Below are 21,011 nucleotides of genomic sequence, written 5' to 3' on the forward strand. Positions count from 1 at the left end.
TCACCGAGCATCAAAAACTACCCATCTTTTAGTCCTTTTCTTGTACATTATTCTTTATCCACATTCTCTGCCTCAGATTGGATCCCGTAATTCTATTTCATTTTCTGTGTGACATTCTCCACAGGTATATATCACTGGCTGCTGCTTTGGGGGTTGAACGTCCTTCTGGGTGTCCATTGTTGTCCCCACCTAGTGCAGAGGAACTTCTCTGCACTTCCAAGCAGATTCCGACTTGCCGCTGTGCCCACGGACGTCCTGTTTTCAAACTGTAAGTGAAATGAGATGATTCATTTACTTCGTTTAGTGGCTGAAGGCTGCTTTATAACTTGATGGCATGTAACTTTTATGTTACTTGGCACCCTTCCCCACCCACATACACATCATTGTAGTTCAGTAAGTGAACGAACAAGCACAACAAATAACCTTAATTCTAGAAAAGCTTATAAATCGTATTTGCCACTATAAATGAGTGCCTTTTGTGGAGAAACCACTACAAAGAACCAGTCATTGTCTTTAAGAAACTTAGAATTTATCTTTGAACATAGAACAGTAATTAAGAAACAAATTTTATGAAGCTGTCTGTAAATAAAATGAGTGCAAAGGAGAGAAAATGCCTGTGAGCTATAGCTACTGGAGAAGTCTTTGTAGCATAGCTTGAAGTGTGACCTGGCCTGGAGTGAAGAGCAGCCTGTAAGTAGTGGAAAGGAGGATGGGAGGGCTGTAGTGTGGCTGGGCACTGATGACTTGTCTCAAGGGAGCCATGATCCTGTGTTGGGAAATGAAGTGGGCACGAGGGGTACAGCTCTCCAAAGCCACATGCATAATAAATGATTGACCCAACTGCTCAAAAAAGGCCTTCTCTCTACTTTTGTGTGTTTGAAGTTTTCCACAGTAAGTCAATAGCAATAAAAAAAAAAAGAGGGAAAAAGATTTTAAGTAGCATCATGCAACTTTATGTAACAAGTGGAAAAAATTTATATGTAGACATAGTAAAGTTAAGAATAGTGAACTTTCAGTGATCTTTGGATAAAATGAGTAAGATTACATGATAAGGTATTGGTTTAATCACCTCTTCTTCACTTTGTTGGTTGGGGGTAGGCTGCGGATTCCCTCCCTTTGACACTGGACATGTGAGAGCAGTTTATTAGACAGCAGTTTATTAGTCACTTTTACTCATCGAGGAGGACACTGCATACCACACAGGACCACACGGGGGCTGCAGAGAAAGAACCAGGGACTGTGGAGGCAGGCTTTGTAGTGCAAGAGGTTGAGGGGCCCCTTGGCTCCTGCAGGAGGATGTGATTAGCTGGTTTTAATAATTCTGCAGTCTGTCAAGGCAGTGAAGCCCACTACTCAAGGATAAGCAGGAAATGTGCCTGGTCCCCATGATAAGTAGAGTTGTTTGGCTTTGGGACCTAGCCATGAAAGCAGAGTCGGGGAGGGCAGGAACTTGTGGTCAGGTCATCCCAGCTTTACCAGGTGTCAAGGCAGCACAATATATTGGGTCTTAATTTTAGACCTTACACCACTAACTTGCATTTAGTGAAATTTAACATTAAGTGTTAGTAAATATTAGTAAATTAGTAGTTACACATTTGGCATTTGAAGGTCAGGTTTATATAATTAAAGTCTGAATTTGTATTTGTGAGGCTATCATTATATTGGGATTGGAATTACAGATAAACCTGACTTGTTTCTGGGTCTCATCCTTGGAGATAACAAAGTTCCATCTTATTGATTCCAGAACATTCAGACTATAGTTTGGCTTGTTCTGTTCAGACCTTCAAAAAGGAGATTTTTGAAGATTTAAGTAGTTACTTCCTCAGTAGAACTTGTATGATAATTACGAACATTGTTCCATGAACGTAACGGTTGAAGGAAGAGGGTTCATTAAAGTTAGGTGACTCTTGCTCATTAGAAGGATATACCTGCCAAGTGGGCTGACGTGTTTGGTAGCCAGGTTTCTTTACTCCCATTTTCCAGCCGTTATTACTATTATCTTTGCATGTTCACTTGTATGTGGTACTATGACTTCCCAGTATACTTTGACAACTTTTTACAGTTCTTCAGTTTATAGTCTATAAAATAGTGGTTACATTTTAGGATGCTGATATGAGTGATGCAGTGGTTTTCTGTCTACTAATGACCACTCATGAATAGCCAACTTTATTTTTTAGGACCAATTATATGATTCCAAACATGTATTGAGACATGAGACTGCCAGATAGCTGAGTACACAGGATAAAAAAAGGTGACTCGTGCAGGAGCCCAGGAGCTGGCATTCTGCTGAGGGTGACTGGGCCGTAAACATGGATAAACCAGTTGTTCACGGTGTGGTGGGAACCTGTAAGCACTTATTTTTGTTATAATTTTTTTTTCTTTTGGTGATAGAGCAGTTTAATTATAGATTTGAAATTTATCTTTCATTTTTGTACTTTTACTTATTGATAAGAAGTAGAAGTAAAGGAATTGATTCAAACTAAGCCACCAGATTTGAAAAACTATAGCATATTTGCAGAGAGCTTCATTCCTTTGTGTTTAAGTATATTGTCAAATCTTTGGTATTCAATTACAGTAAGTACCGTTTTTAAGATGTTTTTTCATACCTGGAAGTTTAGTGTCAAAAGTTTTGTTTGTTTGTTTTGAAGTATAATTAACCTGTAACACTATGTTAGTTCTGAGTGTACAACATAGTGATTTGATATTTCTGTATGTTACAGAAATGATCACCATAATAAGCCTAGTTACCATCTATCACCATGCAAAGATATTACATTGTTATTGACTGTATTCCCCATAGTGTACATTTCATCCCGGTGATTCATTTATTTTGTAACTGGAAATTTGTACCCCTTAATCTCCCTCACCTATTTCTTTTATCCCCCAACCCCCTGTTATAATCTGTCGCTTGTCTGTCTCCCCATTGAAGTCTAAAAGCTATTACCATTTTATCCAGAGAGCGTATCATAATGCTTAGTGCACATAGCATATGTTCAGTAAAAGCTGTTTGAGTGGATGGATAAGGTAATTGAGGGGCTAGGTAGATAGGAAGTTAAGTTCCTTTTATGAAAAGCCTGAGTCCCATAACCTGAAGAATGGAAACATTTGGCTGGTTAGTGAGGGTTAATGACTAAGGATCCTGACTGAGTTGCAGATTAGTTCTGGGATTCAGTTGTTAAATTGTGGGACTAAAAATCTCAGGACATACCAGAAAGTTGGACTGGCAGTTATTTATAACCAATCATAAATCTTGCAGCTAAGTAAATGTGTTTACCTCCACTTTCTACACTTTGCTTTAGTTTGTTTGTCAGCAGAGTTCTGAGTTTTGGCTATTTGGAAAAAAAATTGCAGTCTTTGGTATGCCACTGCATCCTTTCTGGCCTTATGACTCAAGTCCTCTAGGTCCCATGGCCCTCATGTTCTCTAAAAAGTCCACCAGTACTATACATACACCCTGGCAAACATCTGTCTGTTAGAATCATCATCCTCTGCTCACAAAATAATGTGACACCTGCCTTCTCCTTACACACCCCCAAATAGGCTAAATAAGAAATAAATTACCAAATGCTTATGTCTACATAGATTTCTAAGAAGAAAATATATGAGTGAGAAAATTTTTTGTTTCTCTGTATAGATTATTCAAAAAGGACACATTTGTGAAATTGGTAAATGTATTTGTAGACTAGATTTGTATGTTTTTATGCCTGATTTTCATTCTGTAGAAGTTTTTTTCTTTTTCTTTTTTGGTGAAACTAACTTTTAAAATATGTATTTATTTATTTAATTTATTTAACTTTTGGCCACGCTGCGCTGCATGCAGGATCTTAGTTCCCCGACCAGGGATTGAACCTGTACCCCCTGCAGTGGGAGCACAGAGTCATAACCACTGGACTGGCAGGGAAGTCCCTAGAAGGTTTTGTCTTAAAAGCAAAGTTTTGTTACTATGGACTATCCAGCTAAGACTGGAAACATTTTAAAAATACGAAACCAGAGTTTATAAAATCAATTTAAATGTGGTTTTATTTTTAATTTTTTCCCCAGTTTTATTGTTACAGCTGATATGTAACACTGTATTAGTTTAAGGTGTACCACATAATGTATATATTACAAAATGATTACCACATTAAGTTTGGTTAACATTCATTACCACACAAGAGTTACACATTTTTTTTCTTGTGATGAGAACTTTTAAGATCTACTGCCTTAGCCACGTTCCAATATACAATACGGTATTATTAACTGTGTTACTGTGCTGTACATTACATCCCCATGACTAATTTATCTTGTAACTGGAAGGTTGTACCTTTTAACCACCTTCATTCCTACCCCCTACCCCCTAACTCTGGGAGCTCTCTGTTTCTATTAGTTCAGTTTTTGTTTTGTTTTTTTTTTGGTCACACCGCATGGCATGTGGGATCTTAATTCCCCAACCAGGGATCAGACCCTCTCCCCCTGCAGTGGAAGTTTAGAGTCTTAACCACTGAACCGCTAGGGAAGTCCCTGTGAGTTCAGTTTTTAAGTATGGTTTTATATCAAGATCCCATCTTTTGCCATAATTGGAAGAAATATAATTAGATTAGTGCTAAATACAAATGGTAAATATATTGATGTTAATTAATAGTACCAATAGAAATGTTATTATTTTATGAAAAGAGAAAGTAAAATTTTGAATTGTATGTGGCCGTGCATCCTGTCATTCCGTGAAAAATCTCATTTTCTTTTGCATCATTTAGATTTGAAGACTGCATCATCCTGCCTCCAGCACCAGCAGTTTCTCTGTTCTTGATCAATGTGATTCACAGGAATTTTTAAAGTAACAAACGAAATGAGCCAGGGCCGTGGAAAATATGACTTTTATATTGGTCTGGGATTGGCTATGAGCTCCAGCATTTTCATTGGAGGGAGTTTCATTTTGAAAAAAAAAGGCCTTCTGCGACTTGCCAGAAAAGGCTCCATGAGAGCAGGTAGGTTATTTATGCCCTATGTGACTTTGAAATGACATCAGTGTATGCTTATGTACTTGGGTTCTTTGACTGTAGAAGACCATATCTTCATTCCTAGTGACTATATTTAAAACTTTGAACTGTGCAAGAGTTGCAAATGTTTATAGAGAATCATTTTTGTAATGAGAAAAATAAAAAGTAAGAAGATGTCAAAATAAGTTAACTACTCGCTCTTGGAATTATTATCAAAGTGGGAGTAGGGACCAATGCCCAGTTAGCATCCAGCCTTTCCTTTAAATTTTGATATGACTGCAGAGAAGGAAATGAGGGTATGTGGATAGAATCAGAATCCTATTGAAGGCTAGGATCTTTTGTCTATGATAGTAAAAGTTTAACTTTTCCTAAGACATTTTTTCTGATGATCTCCAATTGGCAGGAAGGAAAGAGAGGGCTTCCTAAGGTTGAAGTGTACTCAGTTGTGTGAGATTCTGATGGGTGGTGTAGGTTGATCCCCAGAAATTACTGACAAGTCACGAGACCCTAGGCATCATAACAGCTCTCAGAATTATTCTGCATTCTGGTCATGTTCTGTCATTCAGCCTCTGCCCCAGTTCTGACCTCACAGGAAAACCTGCTTTGGCAGTAAAAAATGTTACCACCTTCTTTTCTGTGCCATCTCTATGGCCAAACCTAATTAAACTCTCTTAAAACAATGGCCTCTATTAGGTTTAGTGCAGAGAGGAGAAAGTATTGGCATATGCTGCTTGAACAAGTGTATCCTCATTCCTAAGGCAGGTACTCATTGCCCGTGTGGATACGCTTGTCAAGGGGTTCATTCACTTTGGCTTTTTCTTTTGAACAACGGCTTAAATACTGATTGCTTTCGGATCTTATTAGTTTAGACTGGAGGAAAGTCAAGTAAAAAGGCAGCATGAGCATCCTGGAAGCCCCACACTGTGAGCAGTGCTCAGTCTTTTTATGTCTGGTCAATATAGGACCCCTTTCTCCAAGGTTACTACCTCATAAGTGGGGCTCACCCACACCTAAGTGGCTTGTCCACTATCTGATTCATTTGAAGTTGGGCTACTTCTTATTGGTTCAGTTTCTTTATTTATTGAAACTGAGTTCACAAAGCAAAAGAATGAAGTATGAACTGAATATACGGCACTCACATTCACATGATTCTCACATCCCCTTTTCTAAGATAATCATAAAAATATTATCTAAGAAATCCCGTATGTAATCATGATGAAACCTTTATTCAACGTAGTAATAATTAGCAAATGATATTTTAAAATCTGTCATTACTAATAGTTGTGATAAATTTATTAAAGTCTGGCACTCTTCCAAAGATGTGAAATATGTTTTCATTCACAGGTCAAGGTGGCCATGCATATCTTAAAGAATGGTTGTGGTGGGCTGGACTGCTATCAAGTATGTATAGAGGACATTTCAAGAAAATATTATAGCTGTATATTAAAATATTTACATATACTATTACAGCCTCATATTACCAGCAGTTTTAAAACTTTAAATAAATTCTGTTTTTGTAAATGAACAAAACACAAAATATGTAAAATTTAAGCCTGTAAAAGTCATTTTGCAGTTTAATAGCTTATTTAATTTGAATGAGAAGACATTTACTTGATTAAAACATGTCTGATATATATATATGTATTTTTAAAAATTATGCTCAGTTTAAAAAGGTAATTTTGAAAGTGAAAGATGATAGAACACATCCTGTTTTTAATTCCTGTCCCTCCATTAATTTTCATTCTAAATTGGAAATGAGATACGCATTTGAGAAGACTGTCCATGCTTATATTGATGATTACCTTTTAAAGGGTACATGGAAAAAGTGATCCTTAAGACACTAAGCCTTCAAAGTATTCAAGATTAAATTATGTAAACTTTTTTCTAAGTTTAAGGGCAGTTGAAATAAGAAAGAGACTGATTTGACTATTCATTCAGCAAATATTTCTTGATCGGTTTTTGTATGCCAGTTGTTCTAGGTGCTGGAGATATAGCAAACAATACACAAACAAAAAAATTCTTAACCACATGAGACTTTACATTCTACATGGACAACAAAATAAACAAGATAAAATGTGTATTAGTGATAAATGTTAACACTTGCTAGGAGTAAAGTAGGGAAGGGATGTAATAAAGTGAAGGATGGATAGGTTTAGATTTTAGTTAGGGGGCCAGGGCAGCCCTCCCTGGAAAGATAATATTTGAGTAAAAGACATAAAGGAATTGAGGAAGCTGGCCATATAGATATTTGGGGGAAGAACATTTTAAGCAGGAGGAAGTAATAAATATGAAGGCCACGAGGCAGGACCACGCCTGGCCTTTTAAAGTGTGGTAGGCAGAATCCAAGATAGCCCACAAAGACCCTCATCCCCTGGTGGTCACATCTTTGTATGATCCCCTCTCACATTGAATTAGTGCTGACCTGGTGTGATCAAAGAATACAACGGAATTGATGATGTGACTGAGTCATCAGAGGCGTTAAGGTTTGCCTTGATGATTGTATTGGTCATTCTGAAGCCAGCTACTGTGCTGGGGGACAGTCAGGCAGCCTGAGGAGAGGTCCCCAGGCTATAACCAGTTACTGACTTACCAGTCATGTGAGTAAGTTATCTTGGAACTGGGTCCTCCAGATTGTAGCAAGGTACAGGTTGCAGATCGTATCTTGACTGCAACCTCTTGAAAAACCCTGAGTGGGAATTACCTACTGATCAACAGAAACTATGAGAAACCGTTAAGTCTTGACCAACAGAAAACATGGCTTTTGTTGTTTTAAGCTGCCAGTTTTGGGGGTGCTTTGTTATACGGTACTGGATTACTAAAACCTCAGGAAACATTAACGAGGCAAGAATAGTAAGGAAGTGGATGTGCAGGGAAGCAGTAGGGGTAAGTTTAGAGAAGTAACAAGGGCCTAGATCAGGTGGGGCTTTGTAGGTTATAGAAAGGACTTTGACTTTTATGTTTGATGGGGAGTCATTGGAGGCTTGAGTGAAGAGGTAACCTGATCGGACTCAGGTTTTAATAGGAACTCTCAGGCTGCTGTGTTGAGGCACAGACTGCATAGGTGCAAAAGCAGAGAAACCAGGTAAGAAGCTATTGAAATAATTAGGTAAGAGGTTGTGATGGCATGGACCTAGAGTAGTAGCAGTGAGTATGGTGAGAAGTGGTAGAATTCTGGATGTGTTTTGAAGCTAAAACTAATAAGATTTGCTGAAAATAAGTTAAAAGTCTGGACAGGATATAAAAAAAAGCATCCTCTTAAAAACGTTAAAGAAAAAAAAAAAAAAAAGTTAAAGAGCTAACATGTTAGTGAAGAATTAGCTAGCCTAGATCAGGGAAAAGCATAGAGCTCAGGATAAGCTGGAGATACTTCTGCCCTAGAGGTAATCGCGGACTCCAGAGCAGGCAGTTGAGAGAGAGAACTTGTGAACTGGACTAGTAAGGGTCAGTTAGGTGATGCCACCTGGGGAGTCTGGGTGGTGGATATATAGCTGTCATTTATATTTTATTCTGTTTTTCTGAATATTTGAAGTGTTGCATTGTTCTTTAAACTTTTGAAAAGAAAATCTTTTAAAATGGGTGGTATATTTAAATCCAGATATATCAATAACTACTGTACACAAAATGCCCCAGTTAAAAGGCAAAGATGATTCTACTGGAATTATAAAAACAAATAACAAACAAAAACAACTACATGCCTTTTACAAGTGCGCTGTAAAACATGAGCTACAGAATGGCTGAAAGAGAAGGATGGGGAGCATGCCTGCAGAAAGTTGAGATTTCTGTTATTGATATTAGAGAAAGTATAATTCAAAGCAAAAAACAATACTAGAGACAGGATGATTTCTTAAGACAAAGGGTTCAACTTAGGAAGTTTAACAGTTCTAACTTTATTTATAATACGGCCTTATATACAAAGCAGCAGTTGACAGAATAGCAAGGAGAAATAGACAAATCCAAAATCATACAGTGAGATTTTAATGTAACACTCTGAGCAGTTGATGGGGAAAGCAGAGTAAAATCTTAAGGTGATAGAAAATTTGAACAGCAGATTTAACACACTTAAGTCACTGAACTCGGCAACTTAAGATCTACATTCTTTTCAAGTGCATATGGAATATTGATGCAGATACACTGTTTGCAGGACCATAAAGCCAGTCTTTAATTTTTCAAAGGATTTGATGAAGACTTTTCACAGATCATTATATTAGAAACAGTAACAAAAAGATATCGTGAAAAACCTGTGTGGAAACTTAGAAATAGCTTTATGTAACCCATGGTTCAAAGAAGTCAGAATGGAAATTAGAAAATATTTAAAAAATATGTTTAATTTAGAAAATACTTCAATATGTTGATACAAAGTACAGAATATCATAATTTGTGGAATATAACTGAAGTAATTAGAGTAAAATTTATGGTTTCAAATAAATATAATTGAAAATGAGAAAGGTGAGGCATCTAGTTCAAGAAAATAGAAAAAAAAAATGGCAGAATAAACCCCAAAATGTAGAAGGAAATAAAGAGAAAAGCTGAAATTATTTAAATAGAAAACAGGGCATTAAAGCAAACATTTGGGTCTGTGATCAGGATAATGAACTTGATAAACCTTGAAACTGATCAAGAAAAGGAGAAGGTAGAATAGCTAGGTGATGTAATTTGGGTTTTATAGGTATTAACAGGATGTTACGAAAAATTTATTGCAGTTGATTAAAAAACGTAGACAGAATATCTTGAAAAATAAAATTTATCAACACTCATGAGGAAATAGAAAACTGGAATACTCCTCTAACTTAACACAGTTGAATCTATAATTTTAAAACCTATGCATATGGGACTTCCCTGGTGGTCCACTGGTAAAGAATCCAACTTCCAAAGCAGGGGATGCGGGTTTGATCCCTGGTCAGGGACCTAAGATCCCACATGCCACGGGGCAACTAAGCCTGTGCACCTCAACTACTGAGCCTGCACGCCTCAACTAGGGAGCCTGTGTGCCACGACTATAGAACCCACATGCCACAGCTAGAGAGAAAACCTGCACGTCACAACTAGAGAGCCCACGCACCGCAATGAAAGATCCCGCATGCCACAACTAAGACCAAACGCAGCCAGAAAAAAACCTTTGCATATACTAAACCTTGGGCCCAGATGGTTTCATTGGTAAATTTTTCAGTCATTTAAGGAAGAAATAATTGTAGTCTTGAGAAATTTCCTAATAATAGAAAAAGCAGTATATATTCCTTCACTCTTCTTAAAAAGCTAGCGTAATTCTAATGCCAAAAGCTGATTAGGACAGGATAAGAAAGGAAAAATCAAGTCTAGTCTCATTCACGAACATATATGTAAAAATTACAAACAAAATGTTATAGCATGAACAAGTTAGATTTATTCTGTTGATGCAAAGTTGGCATAATATTGGAAAACCAATCACTGTAATTTACCATGTTAAATTGAAGGAGAAAAATTATTTCAGTAAAATTCAGCTATTCATGACTATAAAGAAACCACTTCAAATTAATAATTTAAGTGAATTTCCTTAATATGATATAGGATTTCTAAGACAAATAAAAGCCAAAACCAAAAAAAAAATGCTAACAAAAGAAAGCCAAAACCAACAATTGCCCAGTAAACGCAAAAAATGGGGAAATATTGAAGACTTAACTTTTTGGAACTGGGAACAAGCAAATAACCTCTCATCACTTTTTCAATATTTTACTGGAATTTCTAGCCAATGCAGAAAGTCAAGGGGAGAAAATAGGATTAGAAAGGAATATATAAACTGTTGTTATTTGCTGATTATATGATTGTGGGTATAAGAATTCCAAAGAACATACAGATGAGTTATAAAATTAAAATTTAGCAAGGTTGTTGGATACAAAGTTAGTATACAAAACTTAGCTGTATTTCTATATATCAGCAACAATTAGAAAATGAAATGTTAAAATGTTACCATCAGCATATAATTTTAAGAAACAGGAATTAGTTATAAATCTAACAAAAGATGGTAAAGATTCCCACAGAGAAAATGAAAACATTACTGAGACGAATAGTAGAGGGATATGTCATTTTCATGGATTGAAAGATTCATCATTATAATAGTTGTAATTGTAAAATTGTCGTTTCTCTACATGCTCATATATGGATTACTGCTATTCCATTTGAAATTAGGTTGTTAGGTAGTACATGATAATTGATTTTAAATTTTGTGTGGAAATACAGAAGTCTAAGAAAAGCAAAGATACTCTTTAAGAAGAAAAGGTGAAAGGACTTGTTCTATTGGATATCAAGACTTAATGAAGTTACACTAATTAAGTCAGGATGGTATTATAACAAGATAGATACATGAGCCAATAGAATAGGTCCATGGGCAGTATATTTATGACAGAGGTGGTATTGAAATAGGGAAGTGTACTTTTCAGTAAATATTGCTGTAACAATCCATCTGGAAAAGAAAATAGGGTTCCTACTTCACTCTGTATAAAGGTCAACTCCAGGTGGTTTATAAGCTTAAATGTGAAAGCAGAACACTAAAGGATTTAGAGGATAAAGAATTTTGAGACAGATTTCTTGTACAAGTTGTATGAAGCACTAACCATAAAGGAAGATATTTTAAAATTTGACATTGAAATTAAGAACTTTTTTTAAAAAATAAATTTATTTATTTTTGGCTGCGTTGGGTCTTCGTTGCTGTGCGCAGGCTTTCTCTAGTTGCGGCGAGCGGGGGCTACTGTTCATTGTGGTGCACAGGCTTCTCGTTGTGGTGGCTTCTCTTGTGGAGCACAGGCTCTAGGCGAGTGGGCTTCAGTTGTGGCACGTGGGCTGAGTAGTTGGGGCACGCGAGCTCAGTAGTCAGGGTGCACGGGCTTAGTTGCTCCATGGCGTGGGGAATCTTCCTGGACCAGGGCTTTGAACCTGTGTCCCCTGCACTGGCAGGTGGATTCTTAACCACTGCGCCACCAGGGAAGCCCCAAGATCTTTTTTCTTTTCTTTTTTTTTATAAATTTATTTTATTATTTTATTTTTTGGTTGTGTTGGGTTTTTGTTGCTGCGTGCAGGCTTTTCTCTGGTTGCGGTGAGCGGGGGCTACTCTTCGTTGCAGTGCACAGGCTTCTCATTGTGGTGGTTTCTCTTGTTGCGGAGCATGGGCTCTAGGCGCGTGGGCTTCAGTAGTTGTGGCACACGGGCTCTAGAGCGCAGGCTCAGTAGTTGTGGCGCATGGGCTTAGTTGCTTCACGGCATGTGGGATCTTCCCAGACCAGGGCTCGAACCCGTGTCCACTGCATTGGCAGGTGGATTCTTAACCACTGTGCCACCAGGGAAGCCCCCAAGAACTTTTTTGATTAAAAGAGTTTAAGAGAATAAAAAAAAGCAGGTCATTGTATTAAAAAAAAAGGCTTTTAACCAACAAAAGATTTGTATTCAAAATATATAAAGAATTACCTAGAATCAATAAGCGAAAACAAATAGCTTAATAGACAGGGAAAAACCTTGAACAGCTACTTCACTTGGATTCACAAAAAGATTTCACTTGGCCAATAAACATGAAAAGGGAAAATGCAAATTGAAAGCATAATAAAATAATCCCATTTCCCATTAACAGATTAGCCAACTTTAAAATCTGACAATACTAAATGTTGGGGAGAGTGAGAGACAAAGGGTATTTGGCATAACCATTTTGAAAATAGTAGCCAAGAGTGATCGTTTTATGAGATCACATGTCCCTCTCCTGCTAAAATTCCCCAGTGGCTTTTCAGCTCAGTTAAAATCCATTGTGAGACTCTCCCTGGCTTCTCTCCCCCTGGCTCGCTTTGCTGGAGCCACCCTGGCTTCCTTGCTGTTCAGACATGCCAGACATTGTCTTGAGTCAAAGTTCTGTACTTGTTCTTCTCCCTGCTTAGGATGTCTCTCCCCCTTCCCCATACCCATAGCTGCTGGTAAATCCCTCACTCCATATCAGATTGGTCAAAATTACCTATCAGAGCATCTTTGCCTGGCACCATGTCCTGCCTGTCACCAGCTCTCCATTCCTTTCCCTTGCTTTGTTTTCTTCATAGCACACTTAAATACTTGACATACATGTTTTGTCTGTTTTCCCTCACTAAAATGTAACTCTTAGGAGGGTGGTATCTTTATTTTGCTCCCTGATGTATTTCCTGATGCTAGAACAGCATCTGGCACATAGTAGGAACCTAAGAATACCTTTTGAATGTAAGAGTTGGGTTTTAAAAAAGAGAAGAGCTAGTGAAAAAGACTTGGGAGAAGTGCTTTCATATCATTTTTAGCTGATTTGTGTTTGTTGTCATAGGATGTAAGTATTAAAATTTTTAATTTAAAAAACACCTATATAAACCTAAATTAGATGTTTTCCATTGAAATTATAGATTTGTATTGTTTCTAATGGGTTTGAACTCTATTCTAATGTTGCTAATTTACAGGAGAACCCTTGTGAATAGATGGGAGAAAATACAGACATTACTAGATATGATTGAAATAGTATGTTAAAAAATAAATGTAAATAAAATGCAGGCATTTCCGTGTTGACTAGATATGTTCCTATCTGAGAGTTTTCTCTTGTTGTCTGTCTCCAAGTGGGAGCTGGCGAGGTGGCCAACTTTGCTGCGTATGCCTTTGCACCAGCCACCCTAGTGACTCCGTTAGGGGCACTCAGTGTCCTAGTGAGGTAAGGACCCTACTCATCACATGTAGAAACAACAGCTAGGGTTTCAGCCTTCAGCCTGTGAAGTTTTCAGTACCATGTAACCACACATGGTCCGAATAATTTACGTTTAAGCAACGTGGAGAACTTTTTATGCTGCGTAGTAATTTGCTTTTGAAATGTTACCCTCTGTGCGGAGGCAAGCTATCAAGTTGTGGGAGAAGATGCTTTTATTCTTTGTCTTGCTTGTGTTCAAAGTCAGCACTAGTTCTACTTTAATTTCAGTTTTTTAAAACTCTAAGTTGCACTTGTTACAATATTTATCATTTGATACATGTATACTTTGGTAGGTGGTGGTTGGTGATGAATAGATTTCTGTACCTTCTGCAGAAAATCATTGGGGCATGGTTGAAGGCTGGCCCAGGATCCTTGTTTGGAAGGAGCAGTACAAGACTCGTCCTGTTTGTGTTATTTTAATCATTAGCCCAAACAGCTAAGCCCATATTGAAGTCTGGATTTTGGCTACTATTCCCAAAGTTGGTTGGTTGATAGGTATTTTTATTTTTAAAGATAGTACTTTATAAATCAATGTAGTATGCAAATTATATAATTTTCAAGATACTATATATTATACATAATATATAAAGATATACGATGTTATGTATTATGTATAATAAATAAAGATATATTATGGCATGTGTCTTTTATCCTTAATTTTTGTATATATGCCATTATTATATTTATAGGTTTATATTTTTTAAAGATTTTGATAAAACTAGTTATAAATTATTAAAACTTGATAATATAATAGGCAAATTACATAGAATTAAATGAAAATGTACAAAGGATGCATCAACCAGTAGGGATAAATTAAAGTTGAGCAAATATTAAGCATTGGTTTGGACATAGATTCTTAAATAGAATATACATTTGTACCATAGCTCTGTTTATTATAAATTTCACATTGATGTACTACAGTAGAAAGATGGTAACTATACTGGTTTAGTGTATGATGAAACAGGTGGTTCCCAGAAACTTTCATTTTATGATTGAATTTGCATTTTCTTTACTTTGGCTGAAAGCCAGAATCTTTATAAGCTCACAATGTTTTAGTTTGAGTTCAGTAATATAAATTCTGAGTTGTGTTGATATTTAAAAATGAGAAAAGTAGCTGATTATTTTAATATTCTCCACCTTCTCCCCATTTTAGTGCTATTCTTTCTTCATACTTTCTAAATGAAAGACTTAACCTTCATGGAAAAATTGGATGTTTGCTAAGTATTCTGGGATCTACAGTTATGGTTATTCATGCTCCAAAAGAAGAGGAGATTGAGACTTTAAATGAAATGTCTCACAAGCTAGGAGATCCAGGTAAAAAAAAAGAAAAGCTTTATTGGTCTTACTGTATTTTACTTTTCAACATAGTTTTTATTGAATCAAAATTTTATGTGCATATGAAGAGGCCAGTTGTCCTACAAGGCTTATCAGGGAAATTGCAGTCATTTTCTTCCCCTGGCAGCCCCTCCGCCCTTGTTTCTTTTGTTCTTTAACTTGGTATCTCTAAATCAGGGGTCCCCAACCCCCAGGCCGCGCGGACTGGTACCGGGCCGATGCCTGTTAGGAACTGGGCCGCCCGGTAGGAGGTGAGCAGCAAAGGAGCAAAGCTTCACCTGCCCCTGCCGCCGCCCATCGCTCGCATTACTGCCTGAACCATCCCCCACCCCCGCCACCAGTCTTCCACAAAACCAGCCTCTGGTGCCAAAAGGGTCGGGGGCTGCTGCTCTAAATAACATGCTATATTGCTACTACTTCCTTGCCTTTAGGCATTATTATATCTATTACCAGTTGTATCTATTTAGTTTTGTTTAAATGATTTGTTTTACATTATTGTCACTACATAACTTTTATTCTCAGCTTGGACATACAGTACGTTATGATTACTTTTCCCTTCCTTTCTTGTGACTTCTGATTTTCCTGAACTAATAATGATCTTATTTGCTTAGTTTTCTACAAATTTATCAGTCCATTCTGAAATTTTTCCCCTGTGATCTAATTCTACTCTCAGTAATTTCAGACATATTTGGTGTTCCTGCAGTGTCATCTCTTATGGAACTCTCTCTCAGAGCCTTGTTTGGCCTCAATTTAGACTGATGTCTTGAGGCCACTAGCAGAGTCAACATCCTGGGTTCCTTCACCAGCATCCTGGGGGATCCCTTTCACTTTTGTTTTTTCATGGATCTCTTATCTCCCAAATCCTGGGTTTGCACCCTCATTTTGCTGGAGCCACTCTTGTAGGAGACAAGAGAGGCACACAAGAGAGACTTTTTGAGACCCTGCATATATCAAGATGTCTTTAATCTACCATGACCTTATTATCTTCTCACTTCCAGTATTGCTGCTGAGAAATCAAACACAATTGATTTTTTTTTTTTTTTTGGTTACCTGACCTGGGTCCTTGGCAGTGAAAGCGTGGAGTCCTAACCACTGGACCGCCTGGGAATTCCTGATTCTTTATCTTTTATATGAGACTGATCTTTGGAAACATGTAGGGATGTCCTCTTTGCCCTCATTGTCTGACATTTCCCAGTAATGTGCCTAGATGCGGGTTAATTTTTATCCATTGTGTTAGGTACTTGATGTGTCTTTTTTAATTTAAAAATTCATGCCTTACGCTAGAAGCAATTGAAATACTTCTTTGATACTCTTCTCTTTGTGAAATTCTTCTTATTCTTCTTGTTGATTGGACCTCCTGAACTAGACCATCAATTTTCTTACATATTTTTTCCCCATTTTGCCTTTTTACTGTCTTTTGGGAGATTTCCTCAAATCTTCCAACCCTTCTTTTGAGTTTTTAGTTCTGCTATTGTATTTTTAATTCCAAGAGCTTGGCTTTGTACTTTGATTCCTTTTTTTTTTTTTTTGGTGGCAAAAAACACATAACAAATTCACCCTCCCACCAGTTTCCAGATGTACAGTACAGTATTGTAAGCCACATGCATGGTATGGTGCATCAGGTCCCTGGAGAGTCCTAGGTATTTTAAAGTCTTTATCCGAAAACTTTAATATTTGTGGGCCTCTTTCTATGGTCTGTTTTTTCTTGTTTTCAGTCATTTAGTTTTGTCTTCGGACAGTTTCAATTGAATGCTGGCCATAGTATATTAAAAAGTGTAAAGGCTCTAAGTGATGTTTTCTTCCTTCACAGAGAATTTAAATTTCTTTGGGTAGGCAGATAAGAGTAAGCAGATGACCTTCAACCTGTAAGCTGGGGCTAGTTTTTTTCCATTTTGCCATTATTCTTGGTCAGAGCCCTTCTGGCTCCCAACTGATAGGCTGGGACTCTCCAGCTTGGCGAGCTGTGGATTGCCAGTGTCTTGTCTCGGCAGCCCAAGACAAGGCGGGCCTCTCTGCTTAGTCCTTTGGCCTCCTCACCAGGCTGTCCACTTGGCCCCTTTGACTAGGCGTGTACAGCTCTGTGCCCACAGACACCACACAGAAAATTCGCGTGCGCCTCTTCAGTTCCCTCCTTTCTGGAATCTTGGCCTGTTTTGTCGCAGCTACTTAGCCTAAAATTCCCATTTTTTCTTTTTTACCTCCTCTGCTGAAACATCCATAAGCCCCAGGTTACCACTCTCTGCTGGCCTTCGTGCCTATCCTCACTCCTGCTCTAGGTTTGGTGTTTGCCCTAAGGGAACAAGCAGAGGTGTTGGTGCAAACCTCAGAGTACTTTCTCTCCAGATTTTGACTGCTTTGATTCCTCTCATATTTCATCTTTGTCTGTCTGAGGAAATTAATGGTAGTTTTTATTGATTTGGGGGGCATGGTAATTTGTCTAATTTGAAGTTTCCTTCTAGACAGAATTAGAGGAGTAAAAAGGTTAAATGACTGTTGTGTCTGTTTCCTCATCTTAAAATGCAGGTGACTGCGTCTGTACTGCAGGGTAATTGTCAGTTGAATGAGTTAATCGGTGCAAATTGCTGAGACAAGTGCCTGGCCCATGGTGCTACGCAATCATTACTATTATCATGCTGCGTTCAAGTCTCCATATCCAACCTGAACCCTGACAGTTATTTTCATGTTCTCTTACTGATTTGTTTTCTACCCCAGTGGTTGTCCCTAAGTATTTTTTAAATTTACTCATTTTAGACAAATGTTGTTTAGCATCTATAAATCGTTGAGCATTCAAGGTCATCTCATGATTTCTCTCCACTAGTTTCTGATTCTGTCTTTGGAGTTAGAGCACCCCAGTGGGTGGGAAGTAGTACAGTATTCTAGGATAGACAGCTGTCAATCAGCCTGAGGCCGTTTTCTGTAAGTTTGACCCTTTAACAACACAAGGGTTAGGAGCACCTGAGAAAACCCACTTATAGTCCATCCTCCACACCTGAGGTTCCACAGCCACAGATTCAGCCCTCAGATTGTGTAGGACTGCAGTATGTATTAGAAAAAAAATCCACATATAATTGGATCCACGTAGCTCAATCCCATGTTGATCAAGGGATATCTGTATAATTATGAGGCCTAAGATGCTACTTTAAAAATGTTACATGTATAATAATTTGTGAATATGAAGCATAGTTTAATCTTCCAGTGTGTACTTCTAACTTTTTATGAATGTGCTTTTGCTGGGGCAGCAAAAGAAAGCTGATTTTTATGTTAAGGCCACTTCTTTCTCCTTCCTATTGAGGACTTAAATATTTGACTTTGCCTCCTCCAGGTTTTGTGGTCTTTGCGACACTTGTGGTCATTGTGTCCTTGATATTAATCTTTGTGGTGGGACCTCGCCATGGACAGACAAACATTCTTGTGTATATCACAATCTGCTCTGTAATTGGAGCGTTTTCAGTCTCCTGTGTTAAGGGCCTGGGCATTGCTATCAAAGAGCTGTTTGCTGGAAAGCCTGTGCTGCGACATCCCCTGGCCTGGATTCTGCTGCTGAGCCTTATAGTCTGTGTGAGCACACAGATTAATTACCTGAACAGGGCCCTGGACATATTCAACACTTCCATCGTGACTCCGATATATTACGTATTCTTTACAACATCGGTTTTAACTTGCTCAGCTATTCTTTTTAAGGAGTGGCAAGATATGCCTGTTGATGATGTCATTGGTACTCTGAGTGGCTTCTTTACAATCATTGTGGGAATATTCTTATTGCATGCCTTTAAAGACGTCAACTTTAGTCTCGCAAGTCTGCCTGTGTCTTTTCGGAAAGATGAAAAAGTAATGAATGGCAGTCTCTGTAATATGTATGAAGTTCTTAATAATAATGAAGAGAGCTTAACCTGTGGAATTGAACAACACACTGCTGAAAATATCTCCCGAAGAAATGGAAATCTGACAGCTTTTTAATAAGAAAGATGTAATTAAAAGGTTAATCTATAATTGTGTTATAAAGTGAACTTGAGTATCAGAATGTGTCTGAAAAAGCATTGTTCTCAAATAATGTTCTCTAGAGACAATCTTTTTTAAGGTTTCACTAATCTGGACCAAGAAATTACTTTTCTTATATTTAAATGATGGTAGCTCACTAAAATGACCTCAGTACATGGCCACTTTCTTTTAACATTGTATTATTATAGAGGTATTTTAAATTTTCCTTCACCAAAATCTAAATGCACTAATGACAGTTTTAAGTCTATAAAAATGCTTTATTTTTTCATTGGTGATGAAACTCTGAAATGTATATTTGTCATGCCCACTCTATCAATTCTTGACCATTTTAAGGCTTTTTGATTTAAAAAAACAAAATTAACTCAATACCTTATCCTGTAATTTACCTTACCTGTAAAAATGACTCCTGTTTGATGAATTATTTTAATTTTGAAATGTTAATTTAAGAGACTCCTAGGTTATTAAATGAAGGGAACTCTTTTACAACAAAAACAAGAAAGGTAGGAAATCACCACATTGAAATACTTCTCAGGCAGTGAGTTGTCACCGCGAACATCTGATGGCCTTCCTAGATGGCACCTTGTTAATAAACCAGCGTACCCTTTGTCGGACTACAGCCTGGCTGGTTTTATTCTTCAGTTACTCAGTAATCCCTTGATGCCTGGAACGTTGATTACCATTTTTACATCAGCTCTTGTACTTTTTTCCATATATTTTCATAAGGAGTTATATTGTCATTTAGCTCTTCTAACAACTCTGGGAAATGAAGTCAGAAGACTAGGGTAATTTCTTAAATTTAGCTCATATTGAAATAAAAAGACAAATTGAAACGAAGTTCTTTTCTAAGTCTGAATGCTCAGAATAAACAGGATATTTGTAAAATATGGTTTCCTTGTACCACATATTTTACTTTGCTTTGTTTGGACCACTATATATTTTGGTTTTTTTAAAAATGTCCATAAAAAAAAGTTTACAGGAAACTTCAAAAATATGCAAAAAAGGTAGAGTACTATAATTAATTCTGTGCAGCTTCAAAACCTGTCAGTCAGTCACTGATAGGTTTTTTTAAAAATGTCCATAAAAAAAAAGTTTACAGGAAACTTCAAAAATATGCAAAAAAGGTAGAGTACTATAATTAATTCTGTGCAGCTTCAAAACCTGTCAGTCACTGATTGATTGATTGACCTCAAAAATACTGACAACTAATTTGGGTCAGTATCTCGGTTGGGCTTGTTTCCATTCTGCTGCTCCTGCCCAAGGCCCCACAGCTTGGCCCACTGTGTAAGCAGCCACCACAGGAGCCTCACTGTTCACTGGCTTTATCAGGGCAAAGCTAACAGTTTTCAAGTTTCATGAAATAAATTCCATTTTCCCAGTATTGTATCATTGACCCTCTAAGGGGCCTTTGTAGACATTTTTTTCTAACTGCCTCTCTCCATGTAATTTTAACACCACAGATATAACTCTATATTTGTCTATGTACTGTAGCTATCTATATCTGTGCTTTGTATAATAGCTAAAAACCAATTTTCACTCCCTTGGGTGTGACATTGCCCTCACTGAGAATGCACAGGTTATTAGTAATAAATCCTTAATTATTTAACATCTTACAGCACTTGAAATTTTTATTTGGTTATTAAGTCTTATAAAACTCAGTAGTGTAAATTATTTAAATGTACTCATTAAACTTAAGTTTTCATCATATTCTATACTTTCATTACAGGGTGAGCACAGCTGCTACCTCTTAATCTGCAGCAGAATGCTGGCCCCAGGGTTATTATTTCACATTACCAAAAGCAACATTTTTAGGTAGCTTTGTAAAGAACAGTTATGTTTTATGGAACTCAAGGTTAAACAGTACAACAGAACAGTTCACAGACTATATCTGGTGCCATGGATGATGCCCCTGGACTTTTTGGTATTAACGTTTTTAAAGCCATATGGAAGCTTTACTATCAATCAGTCATGATCTTGTCCCTTCTCCCAAGGCTGCA

At 37.4% G+C, this 21,011-nt stretch overlaps 1 protein-coding gene and 1 pseudogene across 2 annotated transcripts; one reads left to right on the plus strand and one right to left on the minus strand.

The window, feature by feature from the left end:
• LOC112401187 (DNA-directed RNA polymerases I, II, and III subunit RPABC4 pseudogene) lies at nucleotides 1-177 on the minus strand (annotated as a pseudogene).
• On the plus strand, nucleotides 130-19,919 carry NIPA2 (NIPA magnesium transporter 2). Of its 2 annotated transcripts, none has more exons than XM_024747279.1 (6): nucleotides 130-268; nucleotides 4,734-4,964; nucleotides 6,321-6,377; nucleotides 13,560-13,650; nucleotides 14,837-14,997; nucleotides 18,341-19,919. In XM_024747279.1, exons 2-6 carry the CDS (start codon nucleotides 4,826-4,828, stop codon nucleotides 18,973-18,975), a joined length of 1,083 nt encoding a protein of 360 aa, XP_024603047.1. In that variant the 5' UTR covers nucleotides 130-268; nucleotides 4,734-4,825; the 3' UTR covers nucleotides 18,976-19,919. The 2 variants fall into 2 exon arrangements, with proteins under 2 accessions (XP_024603047.1, XP_024603048.1); XM_024747280.1 differs by lacking the exon at nucleotides 130-268 and adding an exon at nucleotides 2,194-2,346.
• The last annotated feature ends 1,092 nt before the right edge of the window (nucleotides 19,920-21,011 follow it).

The sequence above is a fragment of the Neophocaena asiaeorientalis genome, unplaced genomic scaffold (assembly GCF_003031525.2).
Source record: "Neophocaena asiaeorientalis asiaeorientalis breed wild unplaced genomic scaffold, Neophocaena_asiaeorientalis_V1.1 scaffold236, whole genome shotgun sequence".
NCBI classification, from domain to species: domain Eukaryota; kingdom Metazoa; phylum Chordata; class Mammalia; order Artiodactyla; family Phocoenidae; genus Neophocaena; species Neophocaena asiaeorientalis.